Genomic DNA, 20,954 nt, shown 5'->3' with positions numbered 1-20,954 from the left:
ATCTTGTTTTGTCTTGTATATCATCAATTGTATCATCCATACTTTTTAGAATATGACTTTTATATCCGGACAAATTATTTTTTATGGATCAAAATTTTATGAAAATATATAATAAAATTGTTTTATATATTATTTAAAAAAATATGGGATTATATGTTTTATATTTTCAACATTTATCATACTGAACTTGTATTGGGATATTATTTATATGAAAATATATGAATATATTATTCAACGTTATAGTCATGGTAAAAAAAATTAGTGTATAGGGAATTTCTCTAAAATTTTATGAATATATTTTTGCTTTTCATTAAAAGAAATTAATTAAGCGGTGAAAAAGACAGAACTAACCATAGCGGTTAACGAATTCGGCGGTGACACGAAGAAATAACGAAAAAGACAGAACTAACCATAGGGTCACCGCCGTCGCTCTTATATCGATAAGAAACAACAAGGGTAAACTTTTTCATCCGTTGTTTCTGCGCTCCTACTCGAGTGAACCGAGAACCCTTCGTCTCTTCTTTGTAGGGCGAACTCAGTTTAGTCGAACAAGATGGATTTCCTAAACAAGCTCGACACGGACACGTCTCTATCAATTTTTTGTCGTCTAAACGACCCATCAGATGTTGTCCGTGCCAGTGCTGTCTCACGCTCCTGGCGAGACCTCGGTAATTAAGACATTTCAGAAACCTTTTAATTGCTTTCTTCCAGTGTAATTGAATTGTTTTTATGCACTTGCACGTGCAGTGATCAGATACGGTCTCTCCAAGAACCTATGCTTCAAGCTCTTCCATCAGCTAACTTGCGTGGATCGTGTTAATGACGAGTCCTCAGGGTGGTCAAAGCTACTAGAAAGAGAGCACAGGGCTTTTGCTTTACTGGCTAAAGGCTGCACGTCTTCTCCTATCACAAGCTGTATCGCTGATGCCATCGTAGCATCTAGCACTGATAACTTCCCAGAAGAGTGCATCTTGAACACACTCGATGAAAGAGATCGAATTGGTGCCACACCTTCGTATTGGTCCAGTTCAGGACAACACAAGACTTCAGTGCCCGAAACACTTGTTTATAAGCTCAAGGGTGATTTATGTGTCGTTACTGAGTTCAGCATTCACCCTTTCCAAGGTTGGTTACAACACTTCTTCGTTTTTATTGTTTTTTCTTCTAAGTGTTAGCTCTTTAACGGTGTTACTGTTACCCTCTGTAGCTTATTTTCAGAGTGGTTCTCCGATTTACTCTTCGCATTATGTACGTTTCCGGTTGGGTCATCTTGATAACAAGTCACAGGAGAAAAACAACTATGTATGGACTTACACTTCACAACAGTTTGCAATGGCTCAGGTGTGTGTGTGTGTGTGTCTTTAGCATATGCTATCAAGTCTGAACTGTTGATAACCAATATTTTTTTTATTTTCTTTATGAGTAGGAAAATCGACTGCAGAACTTTAAGCTTCCAGAACCAGTTGTTTGCATTGGTGGGTATATGCTAATCGAGTTTCTAGGCCGAGTTCAGACACAAGAACTGGATGGACTATACTACATATGGTAGATTCCTTATAACTTTACAAGTTTTGTGCACGTTGAGAGTGAGTTTTTTTTTTTTTTTTTCAATTTTGTTTATTTGTTTTGCAGTGTGTCGCATGTCAAAGTGATGGGAAGATCACTAGCAAAATCGTTTAGGTTGGTGGATGCGAACGACAAGTCAGGAAAGGTTGGGTTGAAGGTGGTGAGTTACTGTGATCCCAGAGAAATGGGTGAAGAAGAGGTGGGGCAAAGGCCGTTTAGGCAGATGGTGAGGAACCACCTTGACAAGCTCTTGTATTTCAGACGACGATGAGATTTAGAGTCTGAATAATCACTATGAGGATACTGAATCGAGTGGGTTTTATTATTTTATTCTCTTTTTCTTTTATGGATGATGATCTCTCTCACGAAAGAAAGTTTGTTCAGTGCTAGAAACAGTTGCATTCAAATAAAATAAATTACACACAAGCATCTGGCTGCAGTAGCTGTGATGGGAACAAACAACAGCGTAGTCACTCTCGATCACACACTTAGCCCCTCATAGAGGAAGGTATCCTATTCCTGTCAGAAGTAATAGTAGGCAATCACATGGCCTTCTTCACTGTTTATCTGAGAATAGAACCAAAAACAAAAGAAATTTACTGAAACTTGCAGTGAGAATGAAATTGAAACCAAAAGTATAATAATACAAAACATTTCTCGTTCAAAATTTCACTGTGGTCATTTTAATTTTTTTTTAAAAGATTAATTTTCTCTACTCACTACAAGCTATAATAGACATAGCCAGGTCACTCAACCTTGTGATCAGACACAAGAACTGAGTGTAACAAAACTCCAACTAACCTTCTTAGCTTCGATTAAAAACTATTAAGTAAAATAAGCAGAAGCTCCAAATCTTGCAAAAACATCCTAGGTCCCACATATTTTGTCTTATTCCCCTACCAACTAACTTAATTTATATTACTATTATTGCAAAACCTCTTGTTCCTTTCTTTATCTCAGCATGTCCTCATCTTTGAGATCTCCATCAAAGAAGCTGCTTCTCTCTTTCCACATAACTCTCATCAGCCACACATAAATACATATCTTAACACTCACTAAACATTACACTAGCCCCCACTGGCAAGATATTTACTATTGTTTCAGCTTCTTACCCTGAGGCAAAGAGAGCGTTTTCAGGATGGAACTAAGGCCTAGAATGCTCAAAGACTGCCTCTTGGAAGATTCAAATTCATGTTCATCAAATGGGTTCAAATCGTTTCCCAGAATGCCTCCGCTCGACACCTTCCCAAAGAAGAAACAAGCCAATGCATTGCAGGCTGTGATCAATGCCGTTAAGAGCCTCAGTTCCAACGCCATTAAATCCACTCCATCAGGGCTTTTACCAAGAAGCCTTTCTCGGAGGCTATCATCAAAGAAAAAATCAGAAAACCAAGCAAGCATCACCACCATCGTTCGAGTCAAAGACATCGTAAGTTGGAGCTCCTCCAAGGATCTGCTGCATGAAGACATATCACGATTCCAACCTCGTCAGTACACATCCAAGACAGCCACGGGATCCTCCTCCACCACCACCAGCGGTACATCCTCCAGCAGCTGGTGCGACTCAGATTTTACGTCAGAGTTTTTACCGTCATCATCATGGGGACGTAACGTTGAAAAAGAGGAAGGTGGTGAAAACTACAAGTTACAATGTGTCGGCGAAGATTCTTGCACAGCAGTAACAGACGCCGACACTGTAGTGGGACCTGAGGTAATTAGAATTACTACTATATTAAGAAATATAGTAAACTCACTCCTTGTTACATTATATTAATCACAGAGTTAAACTATAGTACATGCATAATAAATAAATTTTAAGAAAAAAATAAAAGTTAAATAGTAGTATGTGATTTGAGATCTTATGTATTGACTTTGCTTCAACCGTACGGTCGACCAGCCCATGCTGTCTTTAAATGCACGTGCTGCTGTTCGGTAATGAAAAATATTCACACTAAGACAAAACAGAAGCTGTCTTTGTCTTTCTTTGGTAGATACGTAGAAGAATCGTATGTACAGGTCTTATATCAGTATAGCTCTGCATTAACATTTAATTAAAAAAATGGAACTAGTACACTGCAATTAATAAATAGTTTGGATGATTTTGACTGATATGCAATGATCATGACCAGGACTTACAGTGTGAAGAGGAGCAGAACAGTCCCGTCTCTGTTCTTGAGGTACAAGTTGGGGAATATGACCAAGCATCAGACTCTTCTTTCAGTCAATGCCTTGATAACGTGGAAAGTGCGTTTACTTTTCCTTCATTTCAATCAAAGCAAGTTTGTTTCTTTAGTTATTTTTAGACATCTAAGTTTTGAAACAAACCATGTGTGTAATGGTTTTGGCAGGAACCAAGCAGAAGCTCATGCAAACGATTCAACGGTTTGAGAATTTGGCCAACATTAGTCCTTTCAATTTGGACGAATGGGACGAGGAATCTTGCAAGGAAGAAAGTTGTGATGCAGAGATTGAAGAAGATGAAGATGACACTGACGAGGTTGAAGAGAAGGCAGCTAAGCTATGGGACCGAGTCAGAGAAAGACATGCAATTTGGATCCACGAAGAACATCTCATAATGGACTATTTCAGAGATGAACTGATGATGCAGAGAACAAACGAAACTCATCATCAACACTTTGAGGAGCAATTGGTGGAAGAGGCAAAAGGATGGTTAGAGGGACAGAGAGTATCAGAGCTTGAATGCGGAACAGGTGAGCAGAGGAGTCATGCATGTGCTAGAGAGATTGAAAGACTGGAGTGGAATGAGAAACGGATAAAGGAGGAGCTTGACGAGGTTGCTACGCAGATTGAGGATGGACTCTTCAGCCTGTTAGTGAACGAAACTTTAAATGCACTCTTCTGAGTAACCTGAACAAATCAACAAGCGTTAGCCTCCGACATGCGTTGTCAACCTGATTCTAAAGCACAAGAAACCTGTGAAAGGAGATAGATGCAGCTCAATAACACTCATTCAGGTAACTTGAAGTTTAAGCTTAGCTAAAAAATCAGCAGGCAGAAACAGTTTTGATTAGGGCTTTGAGTTTAAGCCCCACTTTTCTTTGATCTACTTTTGTAAGAATAAAGCAAACGAATAATACAAAATGTACATTGAACTCTAAAGCACATGGCTGTTTCTGCAAACACAGCTCAGAGGTTGTTCTTCTTTTTTTTTCAATTTCTCAAGATGTTATTAATATTACAGACATAAACAGATGTTATCAGAGATTCAATAACAAAAACAAAGCAAGACAAATACACGCATTTTGACGAGTTTCTTTTCATTAGAACTCTCCTTACTGAGGATTGAACTTGACTGTTTCACGATATATAAGCTCCTTGATGTTCTCTTCTGACAAAGAAGGTTGTTCGAAATCGAAATTGAACGGCCTCACACACACCGGTTCCTCGTTTATATCGTGCAGCGGCGCCAAATAAGGGTGGCACAACGCCTCATCAACTACATTAATAACCATGTTAAAGAAACGCAATGATAAGAGGCAGACATGTATATATGGATACAAGACTCACCTGTGATGCGTCTGCTAGGATCAAAGACGAGCATTTTCTCCAGCAAATCTGCTGCGCCAGCTGACATGTTTGGGAACCTAGCAGCAAAGTTCTGTCTGGGGTACTGTGGAAGCTGTTTAACGTATCTCCTTGCGTTGTCACTCCTTAAGAACCCCAAGCTTGAATCATCAGGTGATCCTATAAGCTGTGCTTTCACAGAGATTCATGAACAAAAAATGCAGTTGATACCCAAAAGAAACAACGCAAAGTGACTCTATGTGGTTTACCTCAGTGATAAGCCTAAGCTGATGAACATAATCTTTACCCGGAAACAAGGGCTCTCTTGTCATTGTTTCACCGAGAATACAACCGACGGACCAAATATCGATCGCTGCGGTGTACTCGGAGCAGTTAAGGAGCAGCTCTGGAGCACGGTACCAGCGTGTAACAACGTACTCAGTCATGAAGTCAGTCTCGGATTTGGTCCTCGCAAGCCCGAAATCACCAAGCTTTAGATCACAGTTTGCATTGAGGAGCAAATTGCTGGGCTTTAAATCACGGTGTAACACATTGGCTGAGTGAACATACTTGAGCCCGCGCAACAACTGATACAAGAAGAACTGCGCAATAGGAAAAAAAACACTGAAACTAGTTATGAAATAGTCAAACCAACAAACTGAATAAAACTACCTTATAAGTATGAAAAAATACTAAATCGAACTGTTGCTTAGTTTCCTTAAGATGGCCCAACACAAGAACATATCAATCTCTAGCTTCCTGAACCAATCATAATCTACATACCCGGCAATGATCATCAGTTAAGGGTTGGTTAGAGCGTATAATCTGGTGGAGATCAGTATCCATAAGCTCATAAACAATATAAACATCGTTGAAGTTCTCTCTCAGAGGTGGTCTTATTATATCCTTAACAGCAATAACCTGCGCCAAAAACAATATATATAGTAATTTGTTTCTCACAAGAAATGATAATCGAAAGATGCTATAATAAAAATAATAATAATGACATTCTCGTGATCCATGTGCTTGAGGAGCTTAATCTCTCTCAAAGTCCTTTTGGCGTCGATGATGTTGTCAAAGGCGTTGCCGATCTTCTTGATTGCTACTTCCTCTCCCGTCTCTGAGTTTGTAGCAGCACTGAAGAGATACAAAGAGAGAAACAACACTTTCAAAACCCTAATTCGAGTATGAATAAACATTTGATTGCTAAGAGTAAAATCAAAATCAAACGAGAATCTGAGAGATCGGGAGGAATCGAAGAGGAGATCTCACCAGACGATGCCGTAAGCGCCTCTGCCGATGGGACGAAGAGGAGGAACATACTTTCTACTCACTTCGAAGATATTTCCATAAACATTGTACTGAACGTAGCTACCTCCGTGAGTAGCCAATCCTTTCGTGCTCTGATCGCCCGAACCACCTCCTCCGAAACAGTTCTCCGCCGCCATAGCTAAAATCGAATTGAATCGGACCCAAGACACACGCTCGCTCGCTGAAACTGAGGGAGAGAGGAAGAGAGAGGGCTATAAGGGAAGGAGATGTGTTGACATTTCTACGAATACGTGTGGACCTTCTTTTTTTTGAATCCAAAGGTCTCTCGGGCGACCCGTGACCCTAAACGGGTTTTAGTCTTCTTCTTTCTTTTTTCTCCTTCTTCTAAGTCAACTTCTTTTTTTTTTTCACAAAAAAATATATTATTTTCTAGGTATAGGTGGGCTGGAAATTGGAATTGTTCCTATGATTACGCTCCCATTATTCTATATTTTTATAGAATTTAACAAAGTAAATCACTTCATGTGGGAATGTTCATATTGCTAAGAATTGTTTAAAAAAAGCAAAAAAAAAAACTCAAAGCCTCTCTCCAATTCGGTCATTTGAATACGACCTGGTCTGGTTAGAGGTATACAAGTCCAAGTCGGTTTTTCGTCAATGGCTGCCTAACTATTTGATATATAACTTGTGTTTCCTTTATTCCCTACTCACTTGTGAAACAACAGCTAACACCACAACCGCTATATTTTAGCACCTGCTTACTCGGTCTTTACACCATATTCCGTGCGATAGTCGATATCTTTTTTTTTTAAGGTTCAAAAATCTTATTTACTGATCATGCACCTATTAAGTAATATTTTCTTGTATTTTAGTTTCATTTATACTATATTGTTGAATTACGTTTTGATAGATAAACCATCATTTTGCTATACAACTCAAACACATTATAGTTTTGGAGTTCTTTTTGATATGTGATCGAAAAGGTGATTGCATTTTAGTGAAGCATATAGTTAAATTAATTTTCTCAAACAATATCATCTATATCACTATATACCACAAACCGAAATATTACAACGACTATTTAATAAAATGACATTTTCATTCACTTACAAACCCCACAAAAATATGATACATGTGATGATACTAATGTGACAATCTGATGGAGATACAAGTTAAATGACTTCATGTGGGAATGTTCATATTGCCAAAGAACTAAAAACTCAAAACTTTTCTTCAGCCAGTAGTTTCAGTACGACTTGGTGTTTGCTAATAGGTATACAAGTCAATTGTCGGTTTCCTAGTCAATGGCTGCCAAACTATTCCACTACAGAACTTGTGTGGACATTTTTTTCCGTAACGGCTCCTGAAAAGAAGTTTCATTTTCATTAATTGAAAAAGTCATTTTGGTTATTTGATATGCCTTTGCGAATGAGATGAACCGTGCCCCTGTAGGTGTAGTTGGTTGATGATGATTTTTCCGTCTTTGGAATGTGTGGTTGCTTGGTTTGGCGTATGGCCGCTGTGTGGCTGGATTCTGTGGTGGGGTGTTCCTGTTCATCTATTTCGTTAGATGTATTGTGGTTCCTTTAATTCTTAATGAAAATCAGACCAATAACAGCTTAATCACACTCCTAAACAAGAGATAAAGTTAAAGATAAGAAAGTGCATGATGATGTCTTGTCATCATTTGATGCGGCCTAAGTAATCCTAGGAAGACTACTTAACCTTCCTCCTTTCCACCCAAACTTTTTTTTATAAATTATCAAAGAAGATTTGCCAAAGATCTGCTACTGAAGTCCACATCATGATAACAGCGAAAATAATAGGAGAGAAATAGAAAAAAAAGAAGAAAAGAATAGGAGAGAAACAGAAGAATCAGGGCAAAAATGGTTCTTGATAGGATCGAGCGGATCAGAAATGATCATAAAATGACACTGATTACACATTAAATACTAGTAAAAGTGAAGATACAAAAGAGGCTCGTGCCTAAATGTTTTCTTTACGTAACATTCGAAAGATACGGAGCTGTAAAAGTGTCGTGAATCCGTACAACAGACGAACTTAATCTGTCTTCTTGTCTTGTCCATCAATGGCTCGAAGCCTCTCTACAAGAGGAGGATGTGAGTAGTGATAAGCTGAGTACAATGGGTCAGTGTTCATCGCTGATAAGTTCTCTTCCTGCATTAAGTCCCAAACAAAAACAACAACAACCATTAAAGCATATTGTCACAAACTTGAGTAAACAGTCTGTGTGTGTGTTTTTGATTCTTTCTTGTCTTCTCTGACCTGTAGGTTCACTAGGGCAGGACGTAGATCCTTTGCATAACCAAGATTCACTGCAAAAGCATCAGCCTGCAAACAAAACGTTAAAACTCAGATCTAGTGATGGTATTTAAAGAAAGAAAGAAACTTCAACTTTGATATAAGAGTGATTGTAAGATTTTACCTGAAACTCAAACGCTCGACTAACAAGGTTGAGGCCAAAGCTTACCAAGTGTTGAAGTGGTATTACAGTGTGCTGTCAGACCCAGAAAGGAGAGAATATATAAGATTGGTGGTTGTGTATTCCTTTCTGAAGTGGACTCTGTGAGTTTAAGAACCCAAAATAAACAAACCTGAAATATGATCAAACCAATGAGAACTGGTTGTGTATCAAATCCAAAACTCCTGAAGAGATCAGTGGAGTTTCTGACAAGAGTGTATCCTCCAAACTGCAAGAAGGCAAGGATCTGCAGTAAAAGAAATAAAATGAGAGTGCGACATAAGACATGTTTCAAAGTATGACTAAATAAGTTTTGGACACCGGTTGCTCACTTGAACTGCAATGAACGAGTATGTAGTATGATTCAGCTTCCAGTGTCCTAGCTCGTGTGCAATAACCGCCACAATTTCATCCCCATTCTGGCACTGAACATTAAGAAAAAGATAATATTAAGTTTCAGAACCAGAATCTAAATGTGACAATGAGAATCGCAGTACCTGCTGAATCAATGTGTCATAAAGAACAATCCTTTTGTTCTTGAAGAAACCGTACATGTAAGCCTGTAAGTATGTAACTAGAAACATGAGCTTCTTTGTAGTAACTATAAAATGTAGGTATGGAAAGCCTCTAAAGATCCTCACATTACTATGGCTTGACCTTGTAGATCCATCGACAACAAACAGCTTCTTCAGAGGAAACTTAAGAGAAGAAGCAAGTTTCTCAATCTTCTGCCGGAGGTCTCCATCAGGAAGCTATAGAAGGAAAATTTTAGTTTTCTGATTATAATGTCCGACTTTGTAAAAATGACAGAAAGACACTCACAGGAGTGAACTTGTTGAAAAGCGGTGCAATCAAAACAGGGTATATAGTCATCATCACTAGAGACAGGATTAACATGAATGCCCACAGATATATGGCAAGGTAAGGACCTCCTTTCTGCCAACAAAATAAAATAAAAAAAAGAAGATTAAAAACTTAACACAGAAGCTTAAAACTTGGAAGCTTACATTTATAAGAGAACAGGCATATATAACTAAAGCTTAGAACAAGATGAATCCAGAATCACAAAACCTGAACTATAACAATAATTGCGGCAACAATAGGAGGGGCTAGTATAACAGAGAGAAGTATTCCTTTGATCATGTCCCTAATGAACATCCATATTGTTTGCTGTAAACAGAGTTAATAAGAAACTTTAATCCACAAGTAAAAAGGAAAAAGTTAAGACACAAGGCAGTGTTGGCAATGATACGACATACTTTGTTGAACCCATGCCGAGACTCAATCACAAATGTTGAATACAAAGAAAATGGTAAATCAGTGATCTGCATCAGAATATCAAAGAAACCATATTAGTGAACGTATAAGACAATATGAAGGAGTTAGTTTGAAGGACCTGTGACCATGTCATAACACCAGCCAAGAATGAAAGAGTGTGCAAGATTTCATTCTCTGGATCGAGTCCCACCATTGGTAGAAAACCTCCAGATATCTACAGGAAAAATGAAAAAGCACACTGTTATCGTAATACTAAAATATACTAAAAAGGTAGATGCTGAATAGTGAAATGAGTTATGTACCTTCCAAAACCAAGGTAAGATCCCAAAGAACAAAATGGCAGAGTCCATAAGGATAGTCACAAACTCATGAAAAAAGTGAAAATGGCTGTAAAAATGAAATAACACTCTGTGATAATAGCCTTACCAAGTACGAGAAACTAACAACAACTATGAATAAGAAGAATTTAAGTGAGAAGAAACCTTTTGTCAAGACTGTAAGATCGAGATTTCTCAAACTTTGGCTAATGACTCCAACCAAGGTCTTTGGGAGAGTAGGAAGCTTGAGAGCAGTGTGTTGCCTCAGATCCAAATATGTCTCAAAAACATACATCACTATCATGAAACCTGAAAAAAGAAAGAAGAGAGATGCCTTTGAATCTGACATAAAATCCATAATAACTTTAAAATAAAAGCTCTTGTCTCTACTTGTGGATCAACTAGATGACAAAAAAAAGATCGAAGGCTATTCATATGTCTGAAGCAATATAAGTCTATGTGTACTTTAGGATCAACAAGTTTGAATATTTTGCATATCATACAATACAACAATGTGAGGAGTGGAGGAGATTTGATACACCTATTCATGTTCACGAACGAATCCACAACAAACAACAAAAAAAAAAAAAGCCATTTGGAAAATCATATCTTTAAACCCTAAACCCCCAAAGGAAAAGAGTCTTTAACTTTTCATTCTAAAACCCTAAACTTTGCTGAACAAGAAAAGAAAATAATCTTGCGTAATACACTAAACACAAAGGAGGAGATCAGATGACGATGAGGTTGACGAGACCTCACAGATGAAACGCACGTGTAGAACGAGACGCAGTTAGATTAATAAGTAAAAAGAAAAGGGCCAAACATATAGAAACGAGAAGCAGAGATGATGATCAGACCAGTCACAGGAATCGGAAAGACAAATAGAATGTTATGCGAGTGAAAGTGGAGAACAGAATGTCTGAGAGAGGAGGAAGAAACGAAGCTTTACCCACGACGGTTTCCATGTAAGGAATCGCCATGCCACCAACAGAGAGGACCTTGAGCCGCGAACGAGAAGGAGAAGAAAGGGTGGGTCGGCCGGGTGATACATTTATTTAATTAAATTGTAAATGCAAAGCAGCATTTCGAAGTGATATGGGCTGGACTTTAGGCCCATTTCGAAATAGCCCCTCTATTTTATTCTGACCCAAAAATTAATATTGATTGATATATATACACTATAATTTCATATCAGGAAAATGTGACTTGTATTGGAATGTGGATGAGTCTCTATTGGGTAGAAATTGCAAAAGCAAAACATATTAAGGGTGTTTTCCTAATTCTAGAAAGTTTTGGGGAATAGTTGCAATAAATATAAATATAAATATAATGGATGTAGCGAATGAGAGATGTCATCAATTTTACCTTTGCTCTCTTGTCGTAGACTTGCTCAAATCGATCTTCTTCTCTTTTCCGCCATTCGATCAAAAATCAAATTTTATTTCTGCAGATCGAAACCCAAACTGCCTTCTCCTTGTTTCTTTTTTTCTGTTATCCATCTTTACCGATGGATTCTAGCGTCCTTGTAGAACCCTAGCTGTCGTAGACCTCAGATTGGATTGGTTCACGAAACGATAATTTTTTTTTTTCAAATTTAGGGTTTTTCGATTTTCGAGGGTTCTTTGGAGACTTTTACCATTTTTATGGTCGAAATACAACTTAGTTGGTAAAATCTTAGTGTAGATATAGCTTGCTGATCATGACGCCTGAGTAGCTAAATCGTGTGGTTCGTTTAATTGATAGAGTGGGTAGAGATTAGGCACTGTTGTTATAGCGAACGTTGCATTATAAGAAGATCTGCTCTCTTTTTTTTTGTGTTGGGTGGGGTAATTTATACATTACCATAAGAGAAACTAGAGTGATTAGGCGTTGAGAAAGATATACAAGTTAAGATCTTGTTGCTTCTACAATGAGTATACCTGATGAACAACAATTCCCCAATGATCAACTTGTTGGAATCAGTGACGAATCCAATAAGTAAGTGTTTTTTATCTCTTCTGTCTCTTTACTTTGCTTTTCATATGTAATAGTTTTCTTTTCTTTTTCTCGTTTTGAAACAGGAAGCCAAGAATTTCGTACACGAGAAACTTTCTTTTATCCTTGAGAGATAAAGATGTTTGTAAGAAGCTTCCAAATCTTCCCGTTGAATTTAATGATTTACTCTCCCGGTGAGACTCTCTTCTATGTTTGTTTCATAATTTATTTCTAGGACTTGTATAGATCTTCTGTGGTCATGCATATCTGGTTTGGAGAGAGAGACATGTTCTTGATCTGTCTACTACTCTTTATGTGTGCAGTGACTCCGAAGATCCTTCACCCGAGCGACTGAGAACTTCTGGCGATTTTTCCTCTCATGCTTTGAGACGGAATGACTACAGTTCATCGCCTCCTACTAGGGGTGAATTAGGTAGCAACTCCCGCGGTAACCATGGAAGATGGGAAGGGCGTTCTGGTGGATGGAATGATAAAGATTCCGATTCTTCACATTCTGACCGGGACCCAGGTAGCCTCTTCTTTAAATGTTGCATCATGAAGAGCTGGACTAGCACTAGTAACCTTTGCTTTATTTTCGCCCTCAATCTACTCTTACAAATTACTTTTTTTTTCTGCAAAAGGTGTTCATTTTAATGATTTACAACTTTATCCAGGTGTCTAATCAATATGTGTAGTGTAGATTTCTACTATTTTACAAAAGTGAATTGCATGAAGACTGTTCTTATTGAGTGAAGTCTTGAGAAGAAGACCATAGCGAAAAATTCTGGAATTTGGCTATTATAGTTGAAACTGAATTGTATATTTTGTTAGGAGAGCGTGGAAGGCGTCCTGGCTTGCCAGCTCGGAGGCCTTGGCAACCACCGGAGCATGATGGACTTCTTGGGAAAGGTTCTTTCCCTAAGGCTTCTGGATTTGGTGCGGGACCATCTGCCCCCAAACCTCAGTCTAATGACACGTATCAGCTGAGGAGAAGCAATGAACCTTACCATCCTCCTCGCCCATACAAGGTTAAGTTCCCACTTGTCTTTTGTAGCCACCTTGAATAGTCTTGAGTTTTAATGATTGTTGAATGCTTCTCCACTATGTTACTGGGTGTCATCAGCTGGTGAGCTTGAGAAAAGAAAGATCAATTAGTTAAGACACAAATTCCTTAACCTTAGTCTCCTGTGTATTTGTAGGCGGAACCTTACGCTCGACGGGACACTAGAGACTCACTAAATGATGAGACGTTTGGTGCTTCTGATTCTACAAGTGAAGATAGAGCTGAAGAAGAGAGAAAAAGAAGAGGTAAAAGGAATTTATTCACTTAAAACTCTCCAACAGTCTATACATGCGTTTTTGTGTCAATCTCTAAATGACGTTCTCAACAATCTGTCAGCTTCGTTTGAGTTGTTGAGGAAGGAACATCAAAAAGTATTCCAGGAAAGGCAAAAATCAAACCCAGACTTACGTAAAAACGACTTTGATTTTACTGAACTGCTTGGGGAGTCCAAAGATGAAAAAGAGCATGAAGCCAGTAACACTCCATCAGTTCCTGGTTCTAGTAACCGCTCTTTTCCCTCTCAAAGTAATGCGCCCAGACCGCTTGTACCTCCTGGTTTTGCAAGCATAGTTCTGGAAAAAAAGCAAGGGGATAAACCTCAAGTAAGTGATATCTTTCTGTGATGCTTATCCATACCTAATATATGTGTTCCATGGAATTTTTATTTTTGTTTGCCTATTGATTTAAAACGTCTTGTATTCTCTGATCGGTACTTCAATTTACAAGACAATTTAAGTCCATCCACTATAATTTACTGGTTATTACACCATTTGCAGGCTGAAACTTCTCAACATGAGCGTAGTCCGTTGAATCCCAAAGGCGTTAATATGGTGAATGGTACGTCGGGAAGTACGATAGGCTCAAGTGAGATGCTGGTAGAAGGTGAAGCTGTTCGTGTCTACTCCACTGACACAAGTGAAAAGGCTGTTAATATGCCTTCATTCGTAGGAATACCTACAAATACAGTTAATAAGGACAAAAGTTTTGAAAATCTTTCCTCCATCTCAACTGCTGCTGAAGCTCAGGGATATCCTATAAAAAGTGAGCAGGCTACAGTGACGCTGGAACACAAGAAAAGCTTGGAGGATGGGCCATCAATTCTGGATAAGATATTCAACACCGCTATAAATTTGAATAGTGGTGATTCCTCTAATATTACTCAGGTGAGTTTGTTCATTCAATCAGTTTCAATTAGCTCATTTTCCCCTGAGACTGCTCCCATGATTAGCACTTGCATTTATGCTATCCTTGTTAATCTGTAATTTGATAAGCATCCAAATGGTGGATAATTATTTCTGGTTTAGTGTCCACCACCCAGTCGTAACTGAGGCTTTTTCCTATACGTGTTTAATCCTGAGGAAGATAGATAAACATACTTTGTCTGTTCTCTTAGTGAGCATTCATTGGTCCATGTGCTATATATAAACAAAGTCGATTGCTTTTTCCTTATGGAAGGACGTTCACGTTATTTTCCCTTTGGAATTCAAATAATCTCATTTGACCTGACAGATGTCTATATCCTTTGTAGAAAATTGTCGAAAAAGTTGAAGAGAAACGTAGCTCTCAGACTGTTAAATCCTCAAAGTTCGCACATCTATTTCTTGAAGAAGGTATTCCCTGACTGTTATGCGAGAATAATAACGTTTTTCCATAGACAATAATCCAACATCTCTCTCTTTTTAATCGATGCAGATAACAAGCCAGTCGAAGATCCCCTAGCTAGCAAGCCACCAGGAGGCTTACTGTCACTACTCCAAGGTGCAGATAAATTGCAAACCTTTGAGACAAAAGCTAAGGGTGAATATTCGATGGATTTTCCATATCAAGGCCATGCCACTAAAAACATTGATAAGTTAAGTAACACTTCCGCAAGTAAACCAGTAACAGCTGCTCCACCTGTTCTTACTTGTGAAGACCTTGAGCAGTCTTTTCTGTCAGAAGTTAGTGAAATCTATCCTCCTCCTCCTCCTCTACTGCCAGTCGACCAAGACTTTAGTGTTCCTTCAGTGAAGAAGACCAAACAACGGAAAGCATCTGTTGATGACCAGGCTTCGCAGCACCTTCTTTCTTTATTACAGAGAAGTGCTGACCCAAAAAGTCAAGATACGGTCACAGAGACTAGACTACCACCATCTGTGAAAGCAAGTTGTGTCGGAGAAGCAGATCCGGGGAAGTCTTTGACTCTTGAGAATCTGTTTGGAAGTGCCTTCATGAATGAACTCCAGTCAATTGGAGAACCAGTCTCTGCAAGAGCTATGGTTACTGATGCTCCTGGGATCCCGCTACGATCAGACAGGTCTATGGATGAACTGAGCCAAAGAAATCAAATCAGACCTGATGGTCTCCCCCGAGGGCTACAAGGCCTTCCAGGAGATGGTAACTTCCTTGGCGTCTTCCATCCTTTGGATGCTCGTCAAGCTCATGTAAAACCTCAGCTCGATTTCATGGGCCAAGGAAGCATCATAGCTCAACATCAGGATCCTCCACCAAATCACCGGTTTCCACCAAACATGATTCACCAGCGTCCACCTTTCCAGCATTCAACAACTAGCGGACTTCCGGAGTTTGATCGTCTTCCTCCACATATGATGCATATGCAAGACAACCTGCAACGCCAGCATCTAGTTCAAGGATTCCCCGGTGGTGGCGTTCCACCACACCATCACTCTCCTAACGTAAACAACCAAATGCAGGGTCTCATCCCCGAGTTAAATCCATCACAAGGCTTTCCCTTTGCTCATCGCCAACCCAACAACGGTATGCCACCAGGTATAACAAAAGATTAACCGAAACCATTTCCTATTTCGAAACCTTGTGTGGACTGGAATTTGCTCTTCTCGGACCCCAGTTTTAATACCATCCAGCTTCACTTGAGTTGGTCTCTCAAAACAGATTTTTGATTTGTGTCTTTTCAGCTTCTCAAGTCAACAGAGTTGATCATCCAGCTTCACTTCAGGCACTCTTGGAGATTCACCAAAGGATGGACCCATCCAAGCAGTCACCAGCAATGGGTCAAGCTGGTGGTCCTAATCGTCAAGGCTCTGCGGGTCATGACCTCGACCTTAGCTTTGGCTACAGGTAACTCTGCTACAAGGAACCTAAGAGGTGTCTCGTCTGAACAGAACGTTGATTTGTGATGTGCAAGTAATCAAAATTATCATTTCTCTTGCTGCTTGTTGTATGTGGATGCTTTTAATAAAACTTACATTTTCACCTATCACAGAACCAAATGCTTACCAGTTTTTATGTGCCGCAAACACTATGCATCGATTATATGGGGTCAAATCTTATGTTGAGCAAGCAAAAATGGCCATGTGTTTTATTTTCATGTGATTATATTTGGCTAAGAAGAGTTTGATACCAATAATACAGTAGATTTTTCCAAAAAACTAATATTCTCATACAGACACCTAGGGATTGGGTTTTCCAAAAAAGTGTTCGATCTGCAGACACCCTTGAGATGAGGAACCACTTGTTTTAGTGCCAATCTTGAATCTCTTACCACTTCCTGAGCTTGCATTGGCGTTCTATATGCATATTAGAGAACAAATGACATTAGGCAATGTTGGAAGTTACCAGATAAGCTCAGAAAATGTGGAAGTGTCTTGTAAGTGTAGAGGTTGTGAGAAACATAATCTAAAGAACATACGTCAGTAAAGTTTTAAATTCCTGATTTCGATATGAATGAAGTGACATAGTGAGAGGAGAATCATTAAGTTAAAATGGAAACTGATAGGTAGAGAGAGAAGCAAAAAACTTACAGAAAATTGGGGTTTAGATCTCAACACTTTGATTCTACCACCTTTACCATCAGGTCCAACAGAGATAAGATCATCCTTTCCTGAGACAGAACCTCCTGGTGAAGGAGCCACTCCTTGTTTACTCCATCTTCTGAGATTTTGACTTTTTCCACTTGACAACCAACTACTGTCTCCAGCACCTGCATTGAGTTTTGAACAATCTTCAAAACTTTACTACATTCAGAAACTGAGATGATGATGATGTACCATTGTTCCAAGTTGAGGTTGATGATGTTGGGTTTTCTCTGATGTTAAACTTTATGTCCTTGATCACCGGATCGTCACATTTCTCATGAACATTATTACCATCTTTCATAACAGAATCCGAATGTCTGGCTCCAGGAATTGCGGTTTCAGGAACATCATCATCTAACTCAATAACCAACTCTGGTTTGCCAGGAAAGGAGTCTCCTCTTCCCCTTAAGCATGACTCATGATTGGTGAAGCCATCATTCTTCTCAAACTTACCAAGTGGTGTAGAGATTTTCTCAACTGATGGAGGCATTCTGAAAGAACCCAAGCACTCGGTTGCAGGCTTGGAGACTTGTCTGTCACTGCTGTTCTTTGAAACAATGATATCCCTTAGAGCTCTGTTCGCACTCTCTTCAGCTATCATCTCAAGTTCTCTCACTCGCTTCTGCCAATCGAAAAAGAGAACATGAGCTGAATAGAAAAAGAAAAAACAGAGCTAAGATGAAATGCAAGACTACAAACCTTTAGTTTATCCATCTTTTCCAAAGCTTTTTCAAGTTTTTCAGAAGATCGAGCTTCGCCTCTGCCCAGCTGATTGCACTTGGCTAGCAGCTCCTTATAACTCCTATTGAAGGAGGATAGATAGATAGATGGTATTAAAAGACTTCAAAAGGGAAGCTATAACAAAACATATGAAATGTAGCCCTACCTGTTTCGGATAACCAAGGACTTGACTAGCGTGTCTATTGTATCTTTTGTTTTTGCATTATTCCCCAACAAGGCTAGCTTCATAACATCATCTTCTTCCAAGCTTAGATCCGAAACTCTGCATGCAAAACAAGATGATATAGACTCGCCAAAAGATCTGAAAACCGTTAAAAGAAGAATAATCAAATATATTTTAACCCACAGTTTAAGCGCCGCGAGCTCTTTGGCTAGAGCCATAGTTCTGTCTTGTAGCTTAGCACACTTGGAAGTAAGCTGAACACATTCCTGTAACCAAAACATAAAAATAAGAAACTGAACACAAACTTCTACTAATAAAAGAATGTTGTTGAGTATATAGTTTCTATACCTCTGACTTTACTTTAAGCAAGTGTTGGCCTGGGTGGATGATATCTCTTGCAGAGCCTCCCACCTTTTTATTTTGTCTTCATTCAACTGTTCCTTGCATTTATGCAACTAAGAAGCAAAATAAAAAAAAACCCAAAAGATTATAACACAATCTTATGCTTTATCTTATTACAAGATTCAACTAATCAAAGAATCAATGGTCTTGCATGTGCTCTCTTACCTGGTCGGAGACTTCAGCATTCTGACTTTTCTGCCCCTCCAGAGCAGAAGAAAGGTTCTGTATCTTCCCTTCAAGCCGCTTCACTTCTCCCCTCAACAAGATAGGATCTTCCTCAACGTTGTGCGTTGCAATCGAATCGATTTGATTCCCGGAAGATTGAAAGTAAAGCCGGAAAGGATCCTTTAGGTGGCATTTCTGCTTGCAAATCGGACAGTTTCGCTTGTTCGTCTTCGGACAGTACTCGAACCATTGCTGCAAACTAGGGTTTTCACGAAAAGAAAATCGATTAGAAGCAAAAAAAAAAATTAATTAATTGATTGTGGCAGTAGTACTAAGTACTAACCATAGTTCGTGAAAGACGTGGCCACAGGCGGAGATCGATTGCAGATTCTCAGCCACCGGTTTGAGATCTTCGTAGCAGATTGAACATATTGCATTTGCCGCCGCGTTTTCGCCTGCCATCTGTCCGATCGTCAGTTCCGACAGTAACGCTTTGATTTTTGAGCAGACAGAAAAATATATTTAAGAAACAAAAAATTAATAACATAGGGCGCGGGAGAAAAAAAAAGGTTGAAATTTCTGAGCAAGCGCGAAAAGCTTTGGTAAGTGGTAACTGTTGTATTAAGGGGGGAACTGAGGTTATTGTATGGGACGACGGGACATGAGACTATGAGAGGCCCATGATGCTTGTTTAAGCCCAACGTTTTAAAAACTAACGGCCCATCATGCCCAAATAGCTGCTATCAACTATAATATTTTTTTCTTTCTCAAGCCAACTAAAAGCATTATGATAAAATAGCATACAAAAATTCTCAAAATAAATTAAAGAGTTTTTTTTACAAGAGAAGATGTATTTCAAGGTTCAAGCACAAAGTGTTTTGTAGTGTAATAGAAGGAAAAGCGTTTTCGCCGGCCATCTGTCCGATCGTCAATTCCGACAGTAACGCTTTGGTTTTTGAGCAGATAGAAAAATATATGTAAGAAACAAAAAAATAATAACATGCGCGGGAGAAAAAAAAGGTTGAAATTTCTGAGCAAGCGCGAAAAGCTTTGGTAAACTGTGGTTATTGTATGGGACATAGGGATGTTAATACGGGCTATCCGGGCCCGTTTAGGCCCTGCCCGTTTAAAACCCTGCCCGTTTAAAACCTATTATTTTGCGCCCATTTATAAACTTGCCTGTTAAAGCCCGTTTGGTTTCAAACCCGTTTAATTTAAAAACACCCGTTAAGACCCGTGAGGCCCGTTTAGTTTTTTTTTATTTTTTTTGGTCAACTTTTCTAAACACTGTTCTGATATTTTTCGTAAGTAATGAATTATTAAATTCTTGTTTTTTCTTTTTTTTCTTTTGGTCAATGTCTCTGTTTTCTCTAATATTTTATAATGAATCCATAATATTTATAAACTTCTACGTATGTGTTTGTAAGTTTAACGAATCTGAAATCTGAAGTAAGGTAAACTCCCTTTTGGAGCTCTCTTATGGTCAATGTTCTGAATCTGAAATCATATGACCCAGAATATAAAATCACAGATTGAAGAAACGAAGCCAAGACGAATCAATCACAGATTGAATTAACCTATACTATAATCAGATCCTTACCTCGTTTTGTAGTCAGATGCTTCTCGCGTTTCGTTTGTTTCAGATGAGATTGAAAAGAGAACTAAAGAAGAAACGTCGACAACAAGAGAATAGAGAAGAAAACCCTATGAAAACGATATCGTTTAGTTTATTTACAGAAAAAGAGAAATTAAAGGGTACCCGTTTATTACGCGGACGCGCCCATTAACATAAAGGGTTCAAACGGGCTAACCCTGTACATACCCATTTAGTTTAAGAAACTACCGGACGGGTCACGGGTTCAAATTTTTATATTAAGCCCGCTAGAGCCCGCGGGCGGCAGGCCCGTTTTAACATCCCTAATGGGACATGAGACTATGAGAGGCCCAAGATGCTTGTTTAAGCCCAACGTTTTAAAAACTAACGGCCCATCATGCCCAAATAGCTGCTATCAACTACTCCCTCTGTTTTTATTTATAAGTAGTTTTAGTTAAAAATTTCAATATCAAAAAAGTTATTATTTTTGAAAAAGTAGCATTTAGTATATAATCTCAACCAATAATACAAATGTATGTATTATTGTATTGGTCACACTATCTCTAATTAATGCAAAAGTTGCTTTGAATTATGTAA

General features: G+C 38.7%; 6 protein-coding genes and 1 pseudogene across 6 annotated transcripts in view; 3 read left to right on the top strand and 4 right to left on the bottom strand.

Annotated features, from left to right (window-relative positions):
- Nucleotides 1-20,954, bottom strand: part of LOC108846599 (plant UBX domain-containing protein 9) — a 34,837-nt gene that overhangs the window by 2,257 nt on the left and 11,626 nt on the right. The gene's annotated exons all lie outside the window — the stretch shown is intronic.
- Nucleotides 404-1,949, top strand: LOC108838978 (F-box protein At4g00755-like). Its single transcript, XM_018611826.2, has 5 exons — nt 404-668; nt 748-1,125; nt 1,208-1,341; nt 1,427-1,545; nt 1,633-1,949. The coding sequence occupies exons 1-5, from the start codon at nt 554-556 to the stop codon at nt 1,835-1,837; spliced, it is 951 nt and encodes a 316-aa protein (XP_018467328.2). The 5' UTR covers nt 404-553; the 3' UTR covers nt 1,838-1,949.
- Nucleotides 2,530-4,523, top strand: LOC108846601 (uncharacterized). Its single transcript, XM_018619818.2, has 3 exons — nt 2,530-3,277; nt 3,696-3,810; nt 3,915-4,523. Exons 1-3 carry the CDS (start codon nt 2,705-2,707, stop codon nt 4,427-4,429), a joined length of 1,203 nt encoding a protein of 400 aa, XP_018475320.1. The 5' UTR covers nt 2,530-2,704; the 3' UTR covers nt 4,430-4,523.
- On the bottom strand, nt 4,659-6,637 carry LOC108846602 (mitogen-activated protein kinase 4). Its single transcript, XM_018619819.2, has 6 exons — nt 6,364-6,637; nt 6,099-6,228; nt 5,875-6,012; nt 5,361-5,693; nt 5,095-5,278; nt 4,659-5,023 (listed from the first exon to the last, which is right to left on the bottom strand). The coding sequence occupies exons 1-6, from the start codon at nt 6,537-6,539 to the stop codon at nt 4,860-4,862; spliced, it is 1,125 nt and encodes a 374-aa protein (XP_018475321.1). The 5' UTR covers nt 6,540-6,637; the 3' UTR covers nt 4,659-4,859.
- Nucleotides 8,218-11,420, bottom strand: LOC108846603 (CAAX prenyl protease 1 homolog; annotated as a pseudogene).
- On the top strand, nt 11,801-16,694 carry LOC108846604 (uncharacterized). Its single transcript, XM_018619820.2, has 10 exons — nt 11,801-12,417; nt 12,501-12,608; nt 12,738-12,943; nt 13,246-13,442; nt 13,614-13,722; nt 13,814-14,079; nt 14,254-14,640; nt 15,006-15,087; nt 15,170-16,246; nt 16,393-16,694. Exons 1-10 carry the CDS (start codon nt 12,350-12,352, stop codon nt 16,557-16,559), a joined length of 2,667 nt encoding a protein of 888 aa, XP_018475322.1. The 5' UTR covers nt 11,801-12,349; the 3' UTR covers nt 16,560-16,694.
- On the bottom strand, nt 16,752-19,354 carry LOC108846605 (uncharacterized). Its single transcript, XM_018619821.2, is given in 10 exon segments — nt 16,752-17,004; nt 17,239-17,417; nt 17,485-17,914; nt 17,992-18,094; nt 18,179-18,295; nt 18,380-18,462; nt 18,545-18,574; nt 18,577-18,651; nt 18,764-19,022; nt 19,107-19,354. Coding segments are annotated over 10 exon segments (1,512 nt in total). The 5' UTR covers nt 19,226-19,354; the 3' UTR covers nt 16,752-16,887.

This window comes from Raphanus sativus, chromosome 3 (assembly GCF_000801105.2).
Source record: "Raphanus sativus cultivar WK10039 chromosome 3, ASM80110v3, whole genome shotgun sequence".
In the NCBI taxonomy this organism is placed as follows: Eukaryota; Viridiplantae; Streptophyta; class Magnoliopsida; order Brassicales; family Brassicaceae; genus Raphanus; species Raphanus sativus.
The sequence above is the reverse complement of the archived record's forward strand: the minus strand, read 5'-3'. Positions and strand labels throughout refer to the sequence as shown.

What these genes read in the sequence shown, in the direction of transcription:
- LOC108838978 (XM_018611826.2), top strand. Translation starts at nt 554, where the DNA reads ATGGATTTCCTAAACAAGCTCGACACGGACACGTCTCTATCAATTTTT. An exon ending in ACGCTCCTGGCGAGACCTCG is followed by an intron (nt 669 to 747) that starts GTAATTAAGACA and finishes TTGCACGTGCAG; the next exon opens with TGATCAGATACGGTCTCTCC. An exon ending in AACAGTTTGCAATGGCTCAG is followed by an intron (nt 1,342 to 1,426) that starts GTGTGTGTGTGT and finishes CTTTATGAGTAG; the next exon opens with GAAAATCGACTGCAGAACTT.
- LOC108846601 (XM_018619818.2), top strand. Translation starts at nt 2,705, where the DNA reads ATGGAACTAAGGCCTAGAATGCTCAAAGACTGCCTCTTGGAAGATTCA. An exon ending in ACACTGTAGTGGGACCTGAG is followed by an intron (nt 3,278 to 3,695) that starts GTAATTAGAATT and finishes GATCATGACCAG; the next exon opens with GACTTACAGTGTGAAGAGGA. An exon ending in ATGCCTTGATAACGTGGAAA is followed by an intron (nt 3,811 to 3,914) that starts GTGCGTTTACTT and finishes TGGTTTTGGCAG; the next exon opens with GAACCAAGCAGAAGCTCATG.
- LOC108846604 (XM_018619820.2), top strand. Translation starts at nt 12,350, where the DNA reads ATGAGTATACCTGATGAACAACAATTCCCCAATGATCAACTTGTTGGA. An exon ending in ATTCCTCTAATATTACTCAG is followed by an intron (nt 14,641 to 15,005) that starts GTGAGTTTGTTC and finishes TATCCTTTGTAG; the next exon opens with AAAATTGTCGAAAAAGTTGA. An exon ending in CAACAACGGTATGCCACCAG is followed by an intron (nt 16,247 to 16,392) that starts GTATAACAAAAG and finishes GTGTCTTTTCAG; the next exon opens with CTTCTCAAGTCAACAGAGTT.
- LOC108846602 (XM_018619819.2), bottom strand. Translation starts at nt 6,539, where the DNA reads ATGGCGGCGGAGAACTGTTTCGGAGGAGGTGGTTCGGGCGATCAGAGC. An exon ending in AGCACATGGATCACGAGAAT is followed by an intron (nt 6,013 to 6,098) that starts GTCATTATTATT and finishes TTTTTGGCGCAG; the next exon opens with GTTATTGCTGTTAAGGATAT. An exon ending in TCCTAGCAGACGCATCACAG is followed by an intron (nt 5,024 to 5,094) that starts GTGAGTCTTGTA and finishes TTATTAATGTAG; the next exon opens with TTGATGAGGCGTTGTGCCAC.